This window comes from Heterocephalus glaber, unplaced genomic scaffold (assembly GCF_053883595.1).
Source record: "Heterocephalus glaber isolate CG9 unplaced genomic scaffold, H.glaber_assembly_v1.0 deba00001610, whole genome shotgun sequence".
Taxonomy (NCBI): domain Eukaryota; kingdom Metazoa; phylum Chordata; class Mammalia; order Rodentia; family Bathyergidae; genus Heterocephalus; species Heterocephalus glaber.
Genome location: NW_028258381.1, coordinates 34922692 through 34944630, shown reverse-complemented (window position 1 = coordinate 34944630; position 21939 = coordinate 34922692). Strand labels below are relative to the sequence as shown.

Genomic DNA, 21939 nt, shown 5'->3' with positions numbered 1-21939 from the left:
GGACCTGTGCGAGCGGCATGAGAAGGGTGTGTTGCACAAGCACCAGCGGGCCCTGCACAAGTACGGGCTGATGAAGAGGCAGATGATGACTGCCACCGCACAGAACTGTGAGCCCGAGTCTGTGGAGCAGCTCGAGTCCCGCATTGTGGAGGTAGGGTGGTGGGCAGGATGTGTCTGTGTAGTGTCAGCGCCCCAGCTGCCCCAGGGATGTGCTTCCCTCCCATTCACGGTGCTGTGGCCCTGACCCTTGGTTCCCTGGAGCTTTGCTGAGCCTGGGCTCAGGCAGGTAGTGTATGTGGGCCTCAGGGCTCCTCTTTCTGGTATCTGCTGGCCCAGGTGCACAGGGGTCTCTTTTCCTTGTAGCAAGAGAATGTGATCCAGACCATGGAGCTTCGCAACTACTTCTCCCTGTACTGCCTGCATCAGGAGACGCAACTGGTCCACGTGTATCTTCCCCTCACCTCCCACATCCTCGGGGCCTTCGTGAACTCTCAGATCCAAGGGCACAAGGAGGTGAGGCCCACCCTGCCCCTGCCCCTGCCTGCACCAGTGCCTTCCTGTTGACAGCACCCTTCCCCAGGCCTGCAGCCCCTGCTGCCAGAGACCTGGGGAAGTTGTTTACATCAGTCAGCATAGCTGGGGTCTGCATGGAGCTTAAAACACAGATCTCCTGGTCTCATGTGGCCAGAATGATAATTAATTCTGAAGTTGTTCTCGTGGTTCTTGGTGGGAGGAGGAGCAGAGAGAGACCAGGAGGAATAGTTTCTTCCCTTCTAGAAGGACTGGAGAAGTCAAAGAGAAGGCATATGGTTGAGAGGAGGGATGTTGGGAGTCAGGTTTAATGGTTAGGAGTGCGATCAACTGGATATTTTTCTGGAACCTGTGGTCAGTGTCCTCCAGTCTTAGAGAACTGGTGCTGTGAACTGTCCGGAGGGACTCTCTCTGGGCGAGAGTGATCTAGAGCTGATAACTCCAGGGTCCATCTTTGATGCTTTGTTCACTCCTCTCAGCAGCAACACGTGTCTGTCCATCTCTAGACAGCCTAGAATACTTGTGTGTCTGGCCAGGGCTGAGACAATACTTAAAAAAATTATTGACAGGCATGGTGGCATACACCCGTAATCCTAGCCCTCTGGGAGGCTGAGGCAGGCAGATAGCAAAGTTCGAGCCTAACCTGGGCAACTTAGCAAGACCCTTTCTCAAAATAAAAAATAAAAAAGAGCTAGGGATGTAGCTCAGTGCCAATGTGCTGGGTTCAATATCCTGTACTGCCAAAAAACTTTTTTTTTCTTCATTTTGTTCATCTTTTCTAGCCCTGGAGTAGCCCCCATGCCCCCACTTTCTGATGTTCCCTGGCCTGGCTGCCTTCCCTTCCGAGTGATCAGTGATGCCTTCTGGTGGCACTGGGAGCACAGTCCCCTCCTAAAGAGACACATCTGTGTGTGGGCACCTCCAGCCCCTTGAAGCGGGGGAGGAGCCCAGGCTCAGAGTTGTTCACCCTGCTCTCCAGTCCCTTCTGCATGACTGTTGCAGTTTCTCCTGACCTCTGCAGCTCAGTTTCCATATGGAAAATGGCAGAAAGTATGGCCTTGTGTTTCCTGAGGTTGGCCTGGGCATCTGGGACTGGCGGTGGGCACAAGCTGATTCTAGTGTCCCTCTCACCCAGGATACACAGAGAAGTGGGCCAGTGAGTGGGGAGCCGGCCTCTCATGCCTTGGCCAAGGGTTGTCCAGAGCCCAGGGGAGGATCAGGAAACAGTAGGTCACATGAACTCAGACCTGCAGCTGAGAGGTCACTGCCGTGGAGTGTGGGGTGATAGGTGGAGGTCACCAAACCAGCCGGGAGTAACTAGGACTGAGCAGCAGCCAGCCTAGCCCTGCTGTGGAGAGCAGAACTGCCCGGATGTCTGGCCCACATGTGGAACCGAGTTGCAGAGCTTGCTTCTGACCTCGCAGTCAGAATCAGTGGGGAAGGGGCTCAGCATCTGTGCTGTCAGTAGGATGCCTGGTGGCTAGGGGGACAGGAGGGTCATCATACAAGTGTGAAGTCACCTCAGTGCAAGGCAGAGGTTCCCATGCTGCTGGAGGTCCTAGTGCTCATAGTGTCTGGTACTTTTCACAGTACCCTTAGGCAAAGGACATTTTTCCATTCTGTTGATTAATGGGCTCCAGATGTCACAGCCTCCATGTAATCTTTTTTTTTTGGTACTGGGGATCGAACTCTGGTCCTTACACTTGCGCAGCAGGCAGAGAAACCACTGAGCTAAATCCCCAGCCCCCCCTCCATGTAATCTTATAAGTGGTGTTCCTGTCCCTGGTGAAATACTCCACGGTACTCTGTAGGTTTGCTTGGATGTGGGGGGGCCTTCCGGCAGTTTGGGAAATGCAGGCCCAACTGCAGAGGAAGCTGTATGAGCTTTCCTGTCCCTGAACAAAATACCTGACATCTACAACTTAAGGGAGAGAGGTTTAATTTGCTTATGGTTTCTGTGCGTGGAACCTGGCAGGAGGATGTGGCAGAGGAAAACTGCTTAGTTCATGGAGGCCAGGAGCTAGATCAGGGGGACAGCAACAGAGAGGAAGGGGCCAGGGACCAGACCAGACCAAGGACACACCTCTGTGACCCACCCAGACTCACCCAGAAGTGTGCTCCACCAGTCCTGGGGCAGATCCCAAAGTTAGTCAAGTTGACACTTCACCTTAACCACCACGGAAGCAGTGTAGAAAGGTCAGGAAGGTAAGGTGACATCTTGGGTGGCTGGATGTCTGGGTGGCTGGTGACTATGACGTGGTGGCAGGGCTGCATTCCAGCCAGGTATGTTTTTGTGCCCTGAGCTGTGAGCAGTCTCTTTATGGCCAGTGACTCGCTAGTCCTGTCTCCCAGTGCCGACTGGTCGTTACCAGTGGCTGGACCTCACTGGCACATGCCAGGGCCACATGCTGCTCTTCGGTTGTCACATAAGCCCTCACATCACATGTGAGTCTATCCTCAGCTTATGGATAGGCTTCTCTGATGCCCACTATGTCTAGATGTGAAAGTGCCTGGTAGGTCGTTAGGTCCCATGTCCTGTTCCTGTTTTGTTCATCTGGTGGAAATAGCCTTGGGGTTTGACCTCCTGGGCCAGGTGGAAGGCCATTTGCAAAGCTGTGGGGCACAGTGCTGTGAGCGGATCCCCCCTTCCTTCCTCTGAACCCAGGGGTGCTCTATTACTTAGCTACCTTCCTAGTCCCTTTTAAAATTTTGAGACAGGGTCTCTAATTTTCCCAGGTGGGACTCAAATGTGATTCTCCTGCCTCAGCCTCCCTCAGTGCTGGCAGTCAGATTTCTTAAAATTACACATGGGTCAGATGGTGGCCTTTGGTCCTGCATGTGGCACTGGGGATGAGCCGCCTGTGACCTCTGGAGCATGGCCCCCACCAAGGAAGTGGGATGGGCCAATGTGCCCTGACTTCTAGGAGCTCTGTGGTTGTGGCCAGTGGGGTGGGGATGGGGTGTGGCTCACTGTGGGCCCTCTGCTGGTCTCCAGACATGGAGCTGCCATGTTCCAGGTGGGCGAGGTTGTGCCCTTTTCACAAGAGGCCCTTCTCTCCTGCAGATGAGCAAGGTGTGGAACGACCTGAAACCGAAGCTCAGCTGTCTCTTTGCTGGACCCCACAGCGTGCTGACTCCGCCACGTTCTCCTGCAGAGGACAGCCTGTGTCCCCGCTAGTGCCTAAGGCCATAGCGGAGCTCCCTGTGACTCACTAAAACCTCTTTCCAAATGGTGTGTCCCTGGCTAATTCCCTTTGGATGGCGGCCGCTGCCCCGTGGTGCCTGGAGGGGCTGAAGCAGAGGAGCTCATGCTGTCCAGGTCTGCGGGGGCACAGCCAGCTGTCTCCACCCTGTTCCTGGGTGGGAGGCTGCACTCCTGATCACCCCTGTGGCCTGTTGGCCCGGTGGAGATGTTGGGGTTCTCTGGGATGGGTTTCTCTGGGTGGCCAGAGTTGGGGGGGCAAGGGTCATTCCCACACTGCAAATCATTCCTGGGGGGCACTAGGGGTCCCCGGGTACCAGAACAGTCCAGAGTGCTAGCCTGGAGCAGGGGTCAGCCGAGCAGGGGAAAGGGCAGACAGGACTGACCTGTAGGCAGGCAGTCATCAGGTGAGGAGATGGCCAGTCTCTGATGGGGAAAGGTCAGACTGTGGACTCGGGCCCCAGACATAGGTGGCTGGGTCACTGCTATGTGCATCAGAACAGAAGGTGAGGCAGGAAGGCCAGCTGGTGCAGAATGTCGCTGGTAGAGTGTAGGAGTGCAGGAGATGCTCCAGTGAGTCCCGCAGAGCCTGGGCTGGGGCTGCCCTCTAGGCCAGGTGTCCCGAGCTGCCCTCTGCATGCATCCATGATCCTGGGGGCCCCATGCGTTGAGTGCAAGAGCAAATGCACTGAGATCTCTGAGGTGATGATGTGGAGGCTGGAAGCTGCTTTTTCTTTATTAGTCTTTGGGTGGCCAGGTTGGAGCTAGGCTGTGGGGCACTGAGGCTTGAGAGGTGGGCCAGTGGACAGGTGGGGTACAGGGTCAGGTACGGGGTAGAGGACTGCTGGCTGGGCTTTGGAGCATCACTGGGACCAACTTTGAAACCATTTTCCTTTTTTGGAGACTGCAGGCCCTTCCTGACTGCCCGCCCAGGGGAGGGCATCTCAGGCTGAGGGAAGCTGGTCTCTTGCTCTGTAGGTCAGATCTGGGTGATGGCTGCTCTCTTTCCTGTAGTGGACACACAAGAGGGCCCCTGGCTGTCATCAAGCCCTGTCCTCACTGGCCAGGGACAGACTGCGAAGAAGCATGCAGCATTTCTGCAGTTTCTTTCCTCCCATGGTTCCTGCCTGCTTCCTAGTGCCCTTCCCGGGGTAGAGGGAGGCCCAGCTGGCTCAGAACTCCATAGGCAGTGCTCCTCACACTGCCAGGCCGCAGGGTGAGTCAGGGGCACCCTGTTCTGGCAGATAGCTGTGTGAGACCCACCAGGAGGATGTGGTGGCTGTGGGGACTCAGTGCTCTGGCCATGCGAATGGACAGACTGGCTGTGACTTCTGCCACAGGGCTGGCCAGAGGGCAGACTGTCCCGCTGTGGTTCAGGGTGGCTTATGCCTGTGACCCCCCTCTGCCATGCGGCTCTGAGTTGCTCTCTGCACTGTTCCTGCAGCCCTGCTGCTGACATGAGGCTCTGGAGCCAGGGGTGTGCATCCCCAGGCTGGGGAGGACCCTTCCTCACTCAGGCTGAGAAGAGGCACTCAGCAGGCCTTCCGCACGGACTCGGTGTGTGCGTGTGTGCTTGGTACAGGGGAGTGAATCCAGGGCCCAGAGTGTGCTAAGCAAGCGCTTTACCACTGCTCTACCCCTCCCTCTAGCCAATCTGAAAATTTTGAGAGAACATCTTGCTAAATTGCTCAGACTGGCCTCAAACTTTTGATCCTCCTGCCTCAACCTCCTGAGTAGCTGGAATTACACGTGAATGCCTTGATGCCTGGCCAAAGCGAACTTTACCCTTTAAAAGAACCGGCAGGGAACCTGGGGCGAGCGAGTGACTTGAGATTGCTTAGCTGATGGCCTCTCTCAGCAGTGAGACGGTGAGGTGAGCAGAGAGGAGACGAAAGGGGAGGAGGGCAGCCTTCATGGCCTGCAGTGGCTCTGCGCCCCAGGGGTGGGTGTGGCTGGAAGCTTCCTCATTTGCTGTCTGCCCTCTCACCCCTAGGTGCTCTGGGAAGGGACCTGCTGTAACTGCTAGTGCAGCACTGCAGGCTCAGGCTGGCAGTGTCCACTCAGTTTTGACCTGCTCCTGGCTCCAAGGTAAAGATCTCATGGTGCCAGGGGAGCAGGGGTCCTGACCCCCTTTCTGCTGTCCTGCTGCCTGAGCCTGTGTACCCCACTATGGCCATGCCTGGCCTGATGGAAGGGTGCTGGGCACCATCCTCACAGGAGATGAGGCATGGTATGCAGAGTCCTGCTCTCCTGGTGAGGAATACTGAGGGCAGCTCAGCTGGGGTCTTGGCTGGAGGGAGCTGACTGCAAGTGGAGAGTGCAGGGCATGTTTCTGTCAGGCCCACCAGAGTGGTGGTGTGGGGCTGGGTCTGAGGCCATGCAGGAAAGGATTGCTGTGGGCCTGCGTAGGACCGCAAGCTGAAATCAGCACTATTCCTGGTGCTCAAGGCCTTTTCTTGTGCTGGCCAGAGCTAGGTGTTATGTAAGAAGCACTTTCCGTGGCTGCAGAAATCAGTTACTGCCACATGCAATAAACTGGAACTGTTTACACATGACCTGCATTCTGTAGTTTTATCCACAAACTCCTGTGAAGTTGTTAAACATGTCTGAAAGTTGGGTCTAGCTGTAGGTTCTTTGTGTAATGGGTGTTTTGCTCTTCCCCTTCTTCCTGGTGGTGGCCCCATGGAGAAGGAACAGCCCCTTCTTTGGGGGCAGGGGAAGGGATAAGCTTGGGACACGTTAAACTTGGGGTTAGACACTGAGTCCTTAACCATGCCTCAGTGTCCCCTCCTGTGAAAGGGGAGGAATCACAAAAAGGGGGTGGCGGTGAGAGGACAATATACCTTCTGGCCTGCAGCATTAGGCAGATACCTGACCCTCCTTGTCCCCTGTCCCCTCCCTGTTCCCATCTCTGCCCAGCACAGATGGTGGCTTCCTGTGGGTAGGACTGGGTAGGTTGTGCTATTGCCTGGTGAAGACCATTTAAAAAAGTGAAGCCCTTTATTTTCCTCTGTCCAGTTATCTTCCAAAAGAGAAGATACAGCCGACTGTGGCATTCTGAGCCCAGCCGGACTGAGTCTGTGTCTGTCCAGCAGCCAGACCCAGCTGGGACCAGTGGCTCAAGCTAGATGTCGTCCACCTCACGCAGCGAGTAGTCCAAGATGGTGTCCTGGTCCTGGAACTTAAAGTACCCTTGGAACTTCTTTTTCTGAAGTAGGAGTGGGAACCAGTAGCTGTCATCGGGCCACATGTCACCAAAGGGGATCTGGTCCAGCTGGAACCATTGAGGGCGCATTTCTGTACATAGGGCATAAAGGTATCCGGCTAGTGCTAGCTGCAGATGGAACTGGCTTCTGGGAGGTGACACTGAGCATCCTGTGTGGGCAGCTGGATCTACTGCATATTCAATTTTCATGACTCTTTTTCTTACTTCTGGAGCAGGAAAACGGTGTGCCCTGTGGCCCCAGTTGTGAGGCTCAGCCTGTGCCTAATGCCTCCATGTGAGATGGGCCAGGCAAGAGACCAGGCACCCCCCCCCAACACACACCAACCCCTGGCAGTGAGCAGGGTCCCTGAGACTCACCATCACTCTCCATGGGCGTCCCCTGCACGTGGTCAGTACTAAAGATGTGCACGTCCATCAGCTCAGGGACACCCACAAACTCGAATGTGATGTGGCCCACTTTCTGCAGTGTGTCTACTGTAAGGCCACTCTCCTCCTGCAGCTCCCTGTGGGCAGAGAGGGACAGGAGGTGGCATCAGCTAAAGTACAGTGCCTGCACCCACAAGGCCCTGGGACCCCGGAAGTGGGATGTATGGGCTACAGATCTCAGGAAGACGACATTACCCAGAAGGCGTTTGTAGGTCCCAACCTGGCCCAACTGCAGAGTTAATTTGAGCTTTAAAAAGTCAGTTTGTGGGCTGGGGATTTAGCTCAGTGGTGCTGCCTCACAAGCACAAGGTCCTAAGTTCAATTCCTGGTACCAAAAAAAAAAAGTCAGTTTGTGGTATGTACCTGTAACCCCAGCAACTCAAAGGCAGAGGCAGGAAGATCACTTGAGTCCAAGAGTTCAAGACTAGCCTGGGCAACATGGGAAGACCCTGACTCACAAAAAGGAACTTGGGTGGGAGGCTCTGGGGAGGGGCTAGGAGATGGTGAGGAGCTGTGTATGGGGACCACAGGTCTGGTGCACCCTGTGTACTGGGTGACAGGCCCATGCTACTGAGTCCAGCCCCTTGTCTGCAGTCTCAGGAGTAAGGTCACAGCAGGAGGTGACTCCTGTTCCTTGGTGGACACTCAAGAGCCTCCTGCAAATTGGGGAGTGCTGGAACCCCCAACACTTGCTCTGGAGCTTGGTCCCCAAGCTCTGCACCCAAAGAATGTCCTTCAGGCTCAGTGCCCCGACTGTGACAACATGGGACCAAACCTCAGGTCTTGAGGGTCCCCGCTGAAGGATTTGACTTAAGATTCTGCCATTGAACCAGCTCTTTTGAACAATGATCTGATATTTTGGGCATCTCCTTTCACACCCCCCTTCCTCTTCTTGGGACACCAGTGGCTCATGGAGGTGTAAGGGATCCTCCTAACCTGGAGCAAGCCCTCCCATTCACTGAGAACAGAACTGGCTTGCCTTGCCTAAGTATCTCACGCTGCTGCTAATTTAAAAGTCTTTAAAATTACATGTTCATTGTAGACAGTTTAGGAAACAAAACACCCACGAAGCCATCACCCACAGCGAACTGGTGTCATTCCAGTAATTTTCTCTTGGGTCTTTCTCCTTTGCACATTCCCTAATGAAAATGCAGACATGCTGTACCCCAAATTTTTCACTTACTGAGACAGGTGTGTGGAACACTCCCCCTGCCCTGCCCTGCCCATCTCGGACCCATTTCTAAACTGCTAAATCTTTTCTGAGACAGGGCCTTGCTAAGTTGCTCAGCAGGCCTTGAGCTCAACAGCAGTCCTCCTGCTTCAGCCTCTCAAGTTGGAATTACAGGCATGCACTACCATGTTTGACTCTGAACTGTTGAAACTTATGGAAATAAAAAAATTCAACTTCTGGTCATCACGAAAGGCACCGTGCTGAGCATTTAAGGTGTGTACACCATATACTGCCACCTCCACACCTGGGCGCACATGGTGTCCATGCTCCATGGGAGCCACCTCCTGTGTGCTCAGGACTATGGGGACTTGCAGGTCCTTTCCTGCTGCAAGGTGCCTTGCTTCCCCACTGCCCTAGATTAACTTCCTATAAAGCAACAAGTCTGACCATTTATACGTGTATATAAGAAAATCTTTTTTAGCTTTGATCTCTGAGTTATTTTAGGAACAACCTGGTTTCTTTCTGCCTGTAATAAGTAGTCAGGATGCTACTTTGTTTATATGGAAAACACTATTTACATATTAGGTTAAATGGTTCTCTGCTTGCTGTCTGCAGTGGTATCAGAGGCATAGCCCCAAAATCAGTACATTGAGATGGCTAATTAAAGTTAGACCTGATCTAAAAGAAGTGTCTTTCACATGGGGTGGATGTGCAGTGGGTCCCCAATTAAACGTACTGCAAGAGCTCAGCAGGGCCTCCCCTGCCTCTCTGGCAGTAGGTGGGTGGATCTTGCTACTCGTAGCATCATCTCCTACTGATGCAATGTTTTGACTGATTTTGGTTAATCCTCCCCAAATATGTGGCAGTGTGTATGATATCAATAATCTCCTTGGTGATGGAGCTAAAGCTCCATTTCACAGGCTGGAGTAATTAGCCAGATGAAGTCGACCCTGTTAGTTTTGCTAAAGTGTCTGGCTGTATCTGTGATGCACATGGCAGATGGAGAACAGGATGAGCGATAAATTAAGCACAAATACAGAGCAGAAAGCACCCTCTGTGGTACAGGAGGTGGGGGTAGGAAGCCCCAGGACTTGGCACTGGTTGTTCTCGGAACTGGGCTCTGCTTGCTGGTGTGTGTTGCTAGCCAGAAAATAATGTTCACACTGTAAATTAAAAACCCACCCGAGCCCCCCAGTGCCTGCCTGCCCCTAGGCAGAGGTGGGACACCCATGTGGATCCGATGGCTTCCTGGACCAGGTGGGAACAGACAGGCACTCAGAGTCATGCTGCTGCTGTGGTGTTGCCCCCTGGGAGCCTCCTAAGGGACAGGGCCCCACCATACCAGATTCCCAGGGAGAGGATGCTGCCGGGCTCTGGAGGGGCAGCTCTGTTCAGATGTGCACATAGGAGGCCAGCTCATCCCTGGGGGTCTGGGATCCCCAGTCTCAGCACGTGTGGCTGCAGCACCCTCCTCCCTCATGTGGAGGGAATTCCTGTGCTTTGTTGTCCTGCATTCCTGCTCACCCCGCAGAAGCAGGGGCATGGTGGTCTCTTGGCATAGGGCGTCTCTTACCCTGACTGCATCCTACATGGCACTCTGGGCTGGCGTCTGTGGGTGCCCAGTGAGTTCCTCAGGGATGACCACAGCCCCTTAGGAGCCCAAGTGGCACCACACAGTCCACAGGGCCAAGCATAGTGTGGTCCTGGGTGCTGAACTTCTGACCTCAGTTCAAAGGCAAGGCTATCCCTGCCTTAGGAAAGTCTGTGAAGCATGGAAAACCAGCCCTGCCTCGTGGGTGGGTGCCCAGGTAGGGAAAGAAGCTGGGGCAGCAGGTCCTGGGGAACCCACAGGTGCATGTGAGCTGCTCAGGACCATGAGACCTTCACTGTAGGGCCATGGCAACGAGGCTCACCACCCATACAGCCATGCAGTGTAAGCCATTTTGCCATCTGCAGTGAGATCAACACAAAGGAAGCCGCTATGTCTCCTCCAGTCCACACTCCGTACGGCTGCTGGCATCCCGTCAGGTTTGCAGTCTCTGCATCGATTGTCCGACCATCTACTACCTGTGGAAGGCCGGCCCTTTGTAGGAGCCAGGCACGGTGGAAAGGACATGACATGGTGGACCTCTTCATGACAGAGGTGTCAGCGCAGGGGAAACATGTTCTTCAGCAAGCGATGTGCCAGCTAGGAATTTGTATGAAAACAAACCCCAGTCATGGCTCTGCTGTCCTGTCATGTGAAAACTTAATTTTACATGGGTTGTAGACCTACATTTCTGTTTTAGGAGACACTTAAGAGAGCATCTTCTTGGGCTGGGGATTTAGCTCAGTGGTGCTGCCGCCTGCCTCGCAAGCACAAGGTCCTGAGTTCAATCCATGGTACCAAAAAAAAAAGAGCATCTTCTTAAGCTCGGAATATGCAGGTCACCTTAGTAATTGTCAAGAATGTTAACCATAAGGAAAAAATTATATGTAGGATTCCTTTAAATGAAATAGCTATTTATTAAAACATTAAGAGTAAAAGGCAGGCCATGGGGTGGAAAATAATTGCAGTGTATCCACTTGTATCTAAAATGGATAGTGGACTATGATTGGGTAAGGAAAAGGTACTGGGTTAAAAAGGGGCAGAGGGCTGGGGATTTAGCTCAGTGGTTTCGCCGCCTGCCTCACAAGCACAAGGTCCTGAGTTTGATCCCCGGTACCAAAAAAAAAAAATTCACGGAGCGTGCAGCTTTGTACATGTCTGTTACACTGCAGGAAAAGCTGGACTTGAATGGAGTTCTGGCCTAGGTGAGTGCTTCTGGGAAGAAAGAGGAACTGAATACTTAATAAGATTAGAAAGGATGGGAGTGCTAGAGAAAATAAGGATGAGATTCATGGAGAACAGCGGGGCAATTGGAGGCACCTTAGATGTGAAGGCCAAGGAGGGGTCTGCCAGGTGAGGAGCTGGGAAGAGTGGGTGGGCAACAGCCGGTGCCCACAGAGGCTCAGTGGATAACAAGTGGGAATTTTAAGAGCACTAGAACCTGTTAAGAGAGTTCACATGAATGTGCGCAAATGCTGGGGTGGGACATAGTGAGGGCAGGGTGGGGACCTAGACAGTGTGGCATAAGCCTGTCAGCCAGTAGAGCACGGGCCTCAGAGGGAAGGTAGGAGCAAGAGTTCAGTGAGGGCTACTGCACTTGCCCAGGTGAGTGGGCGGTCTGGAAATGGTAGTCGGGGAGCATGGCCAGGATGGATGCAGATTCCATCTGAGAAGGCTGGCCTCCTGCGCCATACCTGCCTCCTTCCCCACTTCATACCTGGTCAGAGGGAGAACTACCATCGTGCTTAGCTATGAGGGTCTGGACTAATGGTTTCTTGTGCTTATTTCAATCCAGAAATGAATGATATTTACAGAGGGCAGGAGGACGTAGTCCTGAGACCTTGAGATAGTTCATAAGCAAACACCTCAGGGCTGCAGAGGGGAACCTGGGAGTTATGCTTGTCACCGGCAGGATGGGCAGCTGGAACTGAGCCACCTGGTTCAGGCTCCTCAGCTTCCCTATCCACCCTCTGCCCTCCGCTGCCTCCACACTCCTCTGCACAGCCCCTGTGCTCAGGCCTCTGTGCTGCTGTGAAGACAACACCTCCTGTCAGGACCCTGGAGAGTCTCCCTGTGCCCAGTTATCCAGCACTCTGTCCTGGACACCTGGATCCCTTCCTCCTGCTCACTGCTCCTGAGCCAGGCTGCTCCTGAACCAGGCAGCCCTGCACAGGTGGGGGCTATGACCCAGTCTTCCCTGTCTCTGAGTCTGACACAGAGCAGAGGGCTCCACAGATTCATGGCCTAACTATGGCCCTGGCAGAAGACGGTCAGTCAGTGCATGGCAAACCAGGCCTTGGGTCACCTGTCCCTGTCCACTTTTGCTTCTGGCCACACCCGAGCAGACCACAGGCTGGGTGGGTGCCCACTCACTAGGTAGGTCTTTCTCCAAGCTGTACCATCTTGGCACAGGGACAGCGGCAAGGGCTGGAACCTGCCAGAATGACACAAAATGTGTGCCTGGCAGGGAGGTCTGAGCCAGGGCTCTTCACTGAGGGCTGTGACCCTGTCATGCCCTGTGAAATCAACCAGCAATTAGTAAAAAATGGGAGAAGGTCCTTCCACGTAGTAAGGCTGTCATTCATTACCTTATCTGCACAGGTACCCAAGTATGCATGCTCCAGCAGAGGGTCAGACATATTTCTTACTTTGGGTTGAAATTTGAAGAAAAACAAAAAGGCTCTGGGCTGTAGTGTTTCAGCTTCCCTCCTCCCCAGGAGCCTCTCTCTGTATCTGGGGTTTTGTTCTCCTTCAGGGAAAGTGGCTTTAAGGTTGACATAACCGGAACAACCATAACAAGAACTATTTTTGTGCAGGGGTTGGCAATGCTTACACTGACGACCTCATTTATCCCTAAGAGCCTGTGAGGAGCGAGAAGGGCAAAGAGGTTGCTGTCTGGAGGATGGTGTGATCTTGGGCCAACTGTTCAACCTTTCTGGGCTTCAGCTCCTTCCCATGGGGAGCTGATTGTAGAACTGAGACTGTATGTGCTGAAGATTTAGATAAGGGTGACCATTACTCCTCCAAAAATGAGGAAACCAAATTGCCGATAAGCCCTGTAGCTACACGAGGAAGCCAGCACCGTGCAACTGAAGCCATTAACACACAGTGGCGTGCCACAGATGTCCTGAACACAGCCACCATCACGTGGGAGCAGCTGACATGTTCAGCACTGCTGCAGGCCAGGCAGCTCCAAGTCCTCTGCGTGTAGTTTCTCATTTATCTTCACAACACTCCTAAGAGGTAGGTTGCTGAGGTTATTATTCCCCTTTTGTAGATGGAGACAGAGGCTCAGCCAGGTGTGGTGGAGCATACCTGAAATCCTAGCACTCTGAGAGGCTGAGGCAGGAGGACTGCAAGGTCAAGGCCAGCTTGGGCAAGTTAGTGACTTAGACCCTACCTCAAAATAAATGAATAAATAAGCAAGTCAAAAAGGGTTAGGGCTGTAACTCAGTGCAAAGCCCCTGGGTTCAATCCAGTGTTGTGAAAAAATAAAAAAGGAGGCTCAGGGTTAAGTACATGCTTCAAGTTACACAGCTCCTGGTGGCGAAGTTCAAGTGTAGCTCTGCACCCATCCTCATGCTTCCCAGTTCGGCTCTGTGGCCAGACACCCCCTTCCTTACCTCTTGGCCCCATCTGCAATGGTCTCTCCTTCTTGCACCTTGCCCCCGAAGCCATTCCAGCGGCCAGCCCCAAAGCCCCGCTTCTTCATGCCCAGTAGCACGCGCTGAGGCTGTAGCACCAGCACCAAGGTGTAGAGCCTGGAGGTGCTCATGGCTCCCTGGGACTCTGTAGGCAAGCAAGAGGGCAGGGCTAGCCTCCAGGGGAACATGGGCAGTTGTGGGTGCCACGTGTGTGCAGGCTGGTGGCCTGGTGGGAAGGAGATGCACTCTGGGAGGAAGCAAGGTGAACCCTGGTACTAATTTCCCAGGCCTGTGACATGGGGCTTGGCTGGCAGCAGGTGCAAATGCTTTTGAACCAATTGTTTTCTGGGGCAGAGGCCTGCTCTCAGCACCCGGCAGTATCAGTGCCAGGCCTTTTGCTTGTCAGGGCTGGTCCAGCAGCAGAAGGGTCTCAACTTCCTTTCCCACTTGTTGGTACTCTTGGTTATGAAGGACAGCACAACTTTCTCAAGGCTGATTGTTGCTCCTCTATCTACCCCAGGAACCCTAAGCCTGTATACACAAGCAGGGCAGGCTGGCCCCATGGAGAACCGTGCAGTTGATCCAGTGGTTCTTGTAGCAGGCTTTGGCCTTGCCCTTTTCATTCATAGGGGCTGTTTCCAGCCCACTGGGACCTGGCTCTGGCTCTCCGCAGTAACAGACCTCCGGAGTTCCAGGAGGTGCTCAGCTCCAGACAGGGGCAGGTCTGCATTCCTGTGACAAGAGGGTCTATCTCAATCTGCTCTTACTGTTTGGGCCCATTCTGCCCGCACAGGTGTTCGTGGTCTAGAGAAAGACCAGATGTGTGTGTGTGTGTAGGGAGGCATGGAGCCTTTGGCAGACCCTGCTGGAGAAAGGACCTTAGAGAAAGCTGAATTGATCAGGCCCAAGTTCTGGCCTGGGGAACTATACCTGTCCAGAGCAGGATTCCGAGCCAGGGAATAACTTCTTGGAAGTTATGGTGTCTAAGCAAAGGGAGGCTGGGGCCTGTGGTGGGGTTGTCAGGCAGGGGAAGGAAGAGGGTTGTGGCTGTGCTTCCCATGAGGCTTCCATCCGTCCTGACAGTGACTGCTGACTCCCCAAGTAACTCTGATGCTGTTGCTGCTAGCAGTGCCTGCTTTCCCTTATTAAGCACTGACTACATACAGCTGCTTTTCTACATGTCTAGGGCTGTGGTTCCAGGAATCCCTCAGATAACAAAATCTGAGGATGCTCAGGCTATAAGGCAGATAGTTAGACACGAGCAGGCCTGAGGGATGAAGGGGGCGGTGGTGTCCAAAACAGCATGCGTTACCAGATAATTAAAGAAAAGCTTCAATGTATAATGCATTTATAATCTTTTGTTAGGTCTCTGGCCTAAAATCAGCCCACAGAACACAATGACACCTTAAGGTTATACATTGTGCATGTTACTTGTGATATCTGGCCACTTGGCCATCTAACTCTAGAACAAGGCACACTGCATTCCTGGCTGTCAAAGCCTATAGCACAGTATCAGGAAGGGAAAGTTCTTTAAAGACCTTCCTGAATTGAGCTGGGACCTAAATTAACAACTTATCTTTATAAAATTTCTTATGCTTAAAGCCCCCGAGGAAACACAGGACATTTTGCAGTTCTCAAGTAACTTCTAAGTAAAAGAGTGATAAGCATCATAATTACCCCAGTTCCCTAGATACCAAGAGTAACTCTCAGGTACATAAAAACTCCCACTCAGTGCAGATGTCTTCCTGGGACCGCCTGCCTTCTTGCCTGAATGTGTAATTCCCTCTACCTACTTTACAATAAATTCTCCCTATTTTTGAGTAGGGCCTATGTGTCTTGACTGAATTCTTTCATCTAGAGCACAAAGAACCGAAGACCAAGGAAGTGAGGGGCCAGTTCCTCAAGGTATCTGCACATAACCTACGCACATCCTCTTGTGTACTTTAAATCATCTCTAAATGATTTATATCTAATACAAATAAATGTTATATAAGTAGTTGTTATACTGTATCATCGAGGGAATAATGACGGGAAGAATGTATCATTACAGATATAATTATTATTTTTCTAAATACTTTCGATACACTGGCTAAATTGATGCTGAACCCAAGGACACTGGGGGCCAATGTCTATTCAAGTTATCCTCCATCACAGACTCAACACTGACAGGAGTTAAGATTTACTTTCCGCATTTTTAGAGAAGACTGCAGCTCACAGAGTCTGAGTCTGACCCAAGGTCACAAGGTAGACTCAGTAACTAAATCTGGGTGTACAGGATACCAATGTCTAATGTGCCCTCAGCTCCTGGGTAAATCAGAGGGTCCTCAAGAAAGTCCCTAATGCCAGGGGTATGGGTGGTGGTAACCCTGTTCCTTAACCACATGGCCTGGTACATAGAGGCTGTTAACAGAAGTGTGCTGCAGCGCTCAGCAATGCCAGCGGTGGGCGCTCGGTAAATGCTGTCTTTCCAGTGGCTATGCCTAGCTCTGGGTCCCAGACACCGGTTCCTCACCCGCCCCGATCCCTCTTACCCCACAGGCTTTCTGGCCCAGCTCGCCCTGCCCATTGACCCTATTATTGTTTCCCGGGTACCCCTCCACTCCCACGCCTTGGCCCGCTACTCGGGTCTCCCCCCATGTCATCTAACTTCCCTGGGTCTCGCCGGGTCTCTTCTGGTAGCTCCTGCTCTCTCCAGATCTCCTGTCTCCCCGCTCCCGCGGCTTCCCTAGTGTCCCGCAACCCTCGGCCCAACTGTCCGCGCGCCATACTTACCCGCATGCAGCTTCCGGGGCTCTAGGGGGCGGACCTTGGACCGGAAGTGAGACAGGGACTTCCGGTGGCTCCCGGAGGGCGCGGGCGGACGCTTATGGCTGGGTGAGTAGGCCGTGTGCTGCTTTCTTGCGGGGCGGCGGGAGGGGTTGGGTCCCCCAGTTTCCTCATAACGAAGAGAAGGTGCTGGCCCATTCGGGCCCGGAATTCGGGACGTGAAGCCGGTCGATGGGCCCCTTACGAAGCCTCCCGTCGGGGCTCACCGGGCCTGCGGAGAGGGTTAACTGAGGCAGAACTCTGACTTACGGGGTTTTCTTGTAGCTTTCCAGAGCACAGTGAGAATTTCTGCCAGAGGAGGAACGAATATTCCTTTCATTAATGTTTTCAGTACTGTTAGCAGCACTGGGAAAGTGTTGATTGATTATATAAACGAGGTGACTGTCAGTGATGTTTGAGGTTTCCTTGTGAAGAAACCTTCAGGCGAGAAGAAGGCCATCCCTGAGAGAGCAGAAACCTGTACTGGGTCGCCTGGCTTGGCTGCTGTACCGAAGCACCGCGGACCAGGCGGCTTAAACAGTCATTTCTTTCACGCGTCCTGGAAGGCGCCGATGGGGGTGCGGGCAGGGCCGGTCCCTCCTGAGGCCCCTCTCCTCGGCTGCTGGATGCCACCTTCTCCCGTGTCTTCACGTGGCCATCCTTCTGTGTCTGTGTCATAATCTTAGCAGGACACCAGTCGGGTTGGATTAGGGCCCATCCTACTGACCGCATTTTACCTTAATTATCCCCTAAAGACCTTATCTCTAATCACAGCCATATTCCTGGGAAACTTGAGTTTTGAGAGGGACACAGTTCAGCAGAGTGTTGTCAAACCGCCTCCCCTCTTTGCTCCATCTCTAAAAACAAGTGGGTTGAACCTTTGATCCCTGGCGCTGTGACTTAAGCAATGTGACACCAGCCTTCTTGCTCCTTTTTCTCCCACTAGGTACTGGAAGCTGGTGTGTGCCTCCCTCTTTTGTGAGAGGTTCCACACGGCTGCGCAGCACTACAAGGGACGGACAGGCGCCGAGCACCTGTGGCTGATGCGCCATCTGAAGGACCCCTATGTGAAAGCTGCCAAGGTGGAGTGTTACCGCTGTCGGAGTGCCTTCAAGCTCCTGGAGATGAATGAGAAGCACGGGATTCTCCGGCCCGGCCTCCGGGTGTTGGACTGTGGAGCAGCTCCTGGGGCTTGGAGTCAGGTGGCAGTGCAGAGGGTCAATGCCACAGGTGCAGGTGGGGCCTCCATGCTACTGTCAGCACCTTCTGACCACCATGAGGCTGAGGGGATGCTAGCCAGCTGCCCTCTCGTGGGAACACAGAGGAGTTGATTCACTCTCAGAAGCACCTACTTCTTAGGTGAAGCTTTAGGAGTAATGATGAAAACAGGACACTGACCTTTTCAAAATGAAAAGGGCTGGCTGGGCATATGACTCTGTGGTAGGAGCTTGCCAAGTGTGTAATAGGGTCTGGGTTTGATCCCTAGCTCCACACATTCACAAAGAAAAAGGCGAAAGGTATAATGAAAATTAAAATCTCACTGGGCATGGTGGTGCAAGCCTGTAATCCCAGCACTCAGGAGGCTGAGGCGGGAGGATTGTTGCAAGTTCGAGGCCAGCCTGGACTACACAGTGAAACCCTGTCTCAAAGAAAGCAAAGCAAAAGAAAAAGTCAAATCCCATCACTTAGGTTGTGGGTGTGCATCCTTCAAGTTTGGTTTTTTCAGCTATTTTGGCCATCATGGAGCTGCTTTTTTCCTTGATGATATATATCAGCATCTTTCCATGACAGTATAGCTGAGTCAACCCCAGAGGTTTCCCAGTCCTTTCCTTGAAGTCCTAGGGACTCATAGTGGGCCTGTTGGGGCTGCTGCCTCTCAGGCTTCAGGAAAGGCTTCCTGGCCTGGACACTGAATTCTCCACTCTGGGTCAACCTTAACTTTCATGTTTTATATTTTAGAGTTTGGAATAAGATATTCTAATAATACAGTTCCCTTGATTAAGAAAGAGACCCTAGGGCTGGGGATTTAGCTCAGTGGTTCCACTTCCTGCCTCGAAAGTACAAGGTTCTGAGTTCGATCCCCAGTATCAAAAAAAAAAAAAAAGAGACCCTATAGTGGCACATGCCTATAATCCCAGCATTCTGGGAGGCTGAGGCAAGAGGATGGAAAGTTTGAGCCTAGCCCGGGCAACTTAGCAATTTAGAGAGCCTCCTAGTAATTGATTATAGTAGTGCTGATTCCCCTAATTTTACTTCAGAAGTAGGAAAATGTCCTAGTTTAACTTACAGGAAGAAGGGACAGAACCCAAGAATGCATGGGTAACCTGAGCTTTCCCTCCCAGAGTTGCAGAAATGCAACCAAATTCTACTTTCAGTGGATAGCTCCAAGATTCAACACATTAGTATAATAAAGGTAAGAAAAGTCAAGGACAAAATGAGATGGGAGGTGCCCTACTTTTCTGGGCTGAAAATTGAGGGTTTTCACTTGTGAGAAGCGAGGTACTATTCAAAATTCCAGTTTTTTTCTAGAAATAAAACATCCTTCCTGCTGTCTAAACAGCCTCTTTTTTGGGGTGAGGTACTCAGTACCAAGATCCTTCTCACTGAGCTATAATCCCAGTCCTTTGAAAATTTTTTATTTTGAGACAGCGTTTTCCTAAATCACTAAGTTGCCAAGGCTTCTCTAGAACTTGGAATCCTCCTGCCTCAGCCTAGGAAAGGGACTACAGGGGTTATAGGCATGTAATAAAAGGGCTCCAAATAGCCTTTTTATTAAACAAACTGAACTTGGAAATGTGACGATACCCTGAATTTATCAAACCTGAGGCTCACCATCAGAGCTGAGGTACTCCTCAGTGTTGGGAGCTGATAGGGATTAGGGCACTGGGAAAGGCCAGCTTTGAGTGGGTGCATTGTGAGTGCATAATGTGCATAGTGGCACATTCGCTCTATTCCTGAGTCCTGACACCTTATTTTGTCAGTTTGTGTGGTACAATTTTGTGGGAGGATTTAGTGTAAACATAGTCATTGTTTCTTCCATAGATCCCAGCTTTCCTGTTGGCTTTGTGCTTGGGGTAGATCTTCTTCACATCCACCCTCTGGAAGGAGCAACTTTTCTGTCCCCTGCTGATGTTACTGACCCTAGAACTTTCCAGAGAATTATGGAACTGCTTCCTTGTGGAAAGGCAGATGTGATTCTCAGTGATATGGCACCCAATGCCACAGGGATCCGGGACCTTGATCATGACAGGCTCATCAGCATGTGTCTGTCCCTTCTGGACATGGCTCCAGACATCCTGCACCCTGGGGGAACAGTGCTTTGTAAAACTTGGGCTGGAAGTCAGAGCCGTCGGTTACAGAAGAGACTGACTGAGGAATTTCAGAACACGAGGACTATAAAACCTGAGGCCAGCAGGAAGGAGTCATCAGAGGTCTACTTCCTGGCCACCCAGTACCGCCGAAGGAAGGGCTCTGTGAAGCAGTGAATTTTCCTGCCACTCTTGTGGGTCTTCTGTCCTCATTGCCTGTCACTCTCATGGGCGCTAGGTCCTCTTGAACCACGAGTAGAGCCTGGGTGTTTTCCTGGAAGTGGCTGAATCAGAGCTGGTCTGAGAGATGAGCAGGACCACAGAGTGCCAGTTTGGTTTTCAAAATGGAAAAGACATGGCAAAATATATCTAAGGGGGATGAAAGATGATTTTAAAAATCAGCCTTCCATATTGTGATTTCTGAGGAGAAAATTATCAGGAGAAAACCAGGTGGAGATTGAAGGATGTAAAGAGGCAGGTGGAAGGGAGAATAAAAACAGACTGAGGTAGTGATGAACATGCCCACATAGGCCTTTATGGAGCTCCCCAGCTTAGAGACCAGTAACAATGAACCTTTTACAAACAGTACACTGGCACACGTGCCGTAGGTTCGCCACCACTGTTACAGAGTGTTAGCATGTTACAGAGGAACAGGTGTTCTTCTATGCTTTTAGAACACAATACATATGTTTCCAGTTACTGTGGCCAAGCAGCATAAAATAGAAAAACTTGAAGTTTCCATCTGGGGATTAATTGCCATCTCTCTGGTTGAATAATCTGGAAATACATTCATTTTTCTAGCATTGAGAGTTCCCGGAGCTTTTAGAGGAGACATTTGGTATGAATGTATGCATGAGGTGTGTGTGTGCGCGCTTTAGATTTTGCTGGGAATATATCTTGCTGTTAATAGCTCTGTCTTTCAAGACCATAAAGGTAATTGCCAAAGCAAGCAGTGATGTGTTGTGTTCATTTATTTTCTTTTACTCTTCCAGGAACTCAAAGCTTTATCAAAGAATATAGACTGCATTTCGTCAAAGGATTACCGTGCTTTTAAGGTTTTTTTTGTTTGTTTGTTTGTTTTTTAAACCGATCGGTTTCTTTAAGGCCATTTCCTGGAAGTGCCCTCACCCCTCTGGAGGAGTCTATTGCCTGTAAGGATGATTCCAGACTGAGATCCAATGGGAAAGACAGCATACCCAGGGATGTTGGTCAGGGTCCTAGGAAATGACCAGCTCCCTGAAGCAAGCTGTGGGTCAGATATTTTTACTTCCTTGTTTTGTGTCCCAGTCAGGGAGTTCAGGCAGCCCATTACTCTCCTGTTTCATTTATGGGGCACACAAACTTGATAGTCTTGTCTTCTGGAAAAAACTGAAAATTCAACATAGACCCTTGGGAATGGAACCTTCAAAGCCTGGGATTGGTGGTGGAAGAAGGGGAGAACTCATAAGAAAATCACTGATCTGGGGAAGGCTCCATGGTCAAGCATGGAAAATGTTTCCATAAGTCAGGGGTGATCTGATCTTCCCTACATTGGATGCAGTTCAGGCATGGGTCCCGCGCTCCGGGGGCGTGGAGGGCACTAGGAAAGCAAATACTTCGTATTTCAGGGGTAAATTATAGGGCTATATTCAAGTGAAAGCTGCCAAGATTTTGTGAAACGTTAAGTATGCAGAGAAATTTGTCCCTAGGAGGCCACCGTGGGGCGAAGCTATTCCAGCCACTACGGCGCGAGTCAGGCGGAGGCCGTCGCGGAAGTGCATCCCGCGGGAAAGCGGTGGGGACCTATCGACTTTACTCTAGTCCAGTCTTTGGTTCGGAGCCCCTTCCGCGGGGCCTTCCTGGAGTGGTCTGCTCGGGGAACGGAAGCTGAAACCGTAAATTAGAACGAGCGGCGCCTAGACTCGGTTCTTTACGGTCGGCTTCTACTGGATCTCGCGAGGATGCTGGCGCGACTCTCGCGATAAGTGGGTGAGGGTGGAGAGGAGGGAGATCCGAGCAGCGGCGGCTATAGCAAGCTGGCAGCGAGGTGAGCGGATAG

At 51.9% G+C, this 21939-nt stretch overlaps 4 protein-coding genes across 9 annotated transcripts in view; 3 read left to right on the top strand and 1 right to left on the bottom strand.

Moving 5' to 3' along the window:
* Positions 1-6288, top strand: part of Snx8 (sorting nexin 8) — a 57396-nt gene extending 51108 nt beyond the window's left edge. For all 3 annotated transcript variants that reach the window (XM_087196430.1, XM_004840366.4, XM_004840368.4), the window contains 3 exons: positions 2-151; positions 364-513; positions 3596-6288. In XM_087196430.1, coding sequence (XP_087052556.1) covers positions 2-151; positions 364-513; positions 3596-3709 — 414 coding nt within the window. In that variant the 3' untranslated portion in view covers positions 3710-6288. The remainder of the gene's footprint in view (position 1; positions 152-363; positions 514-3595) is intronic.
* Nudt1 (nudix hydrolase 1) lies at positions 4445-16708 on the bottom strand. The gene is made up of 4 exons (XM_004840363.3): positions 16561-16708; positions 13768-13933; positions 7317-7462; positions 4445-7030 (listed from the first exon to the last, which is right to left on the bottom strand). The coding sequence occupies exons 2-4, from the start codon at positions 13917-13919 to the stop codon at positions 6858-6860; spliced, it is 471 nt and encodes a 156-aa protein (XP_004840420.1). The 5' UTR covers positions 13920-13933; positions 16561-16708; the 3' UTR covers positions 4445-6857.
* Positions 16574-20850, top strand: Mrm2 (mitochondrial rRNA methyltransferase 2). Its single transcript, XM_004840362.3, has 3 exons — positions 16574-16662; positions 17540-17829; positions 19636-20850. The coding sequence occupies exons 1-3, from the start codon at positions 16655-16657 to the stop codon at positions 20076-20078; spliced, it is 741 nt and encodes a 246-aa protein (XP_004840419.2). The 5' UTR covers positions 16574-16654; the 3' UTR covers positions 20079-20850.
* An 803-nt stretch (positions 20851-21653) lies between these two features.
* Positions 21654-21939, top strand: part of Mad1l1 (mitotic arrest deficient 1 like 1) — a 348970-nt gene continuing 348684 nt past the window's right edge. For 2 of the 4 annotated variants that reach the window (XM_013070590.3, XM_021254641.2), the window contains exon 1: positions 21656-21927. The gene's annotated coding sequence lies outside the window, so the exon portion shown is untranslated. Of the gene's footprint in view, positions 21928-21939 lie in introns of all 4 variants that reach the window. The other 2 variants (XM_021254640.2, XM_004840361.4) reach the window with 2 other exon arrangements.

Excerpts from the sequence above, each read along its gene's own strand:
- Nudt1 (XM_004840363.3), bottom strand. The coding sequence starts at position 13,919 with ATGAGCACCTCCAGGCTCTACACCTTGGTGCTGGTGCTACAGCCTCAG. Across the intron at positions 7,463-13,767 it reads ATTGCAGATGGGGCCAAGAG|GGAGCTGCAGGAGGAGAGTG; the intron begins GTAAGGAAGGGG and ends CTCTGCCCACAG. Across the intron at positions 7,031-7,316 it reads GACGCCCATGGAGAGTGATG|AAATGCGCCCTCAATGGTTC; the intron begins GTGAGTCTCAGG and ends CCCTATGTACAG.
- Mrm2 (XM_004840362.3), top strand. Across the intron at positions 17,830-19,635 it reads GGTCAATGCCACAGGTGCAG|ATCCCAGCTTTCCTGTTGGC; the intron begins GTGGGGCCTCCA and ends TTTCTTCCATAG.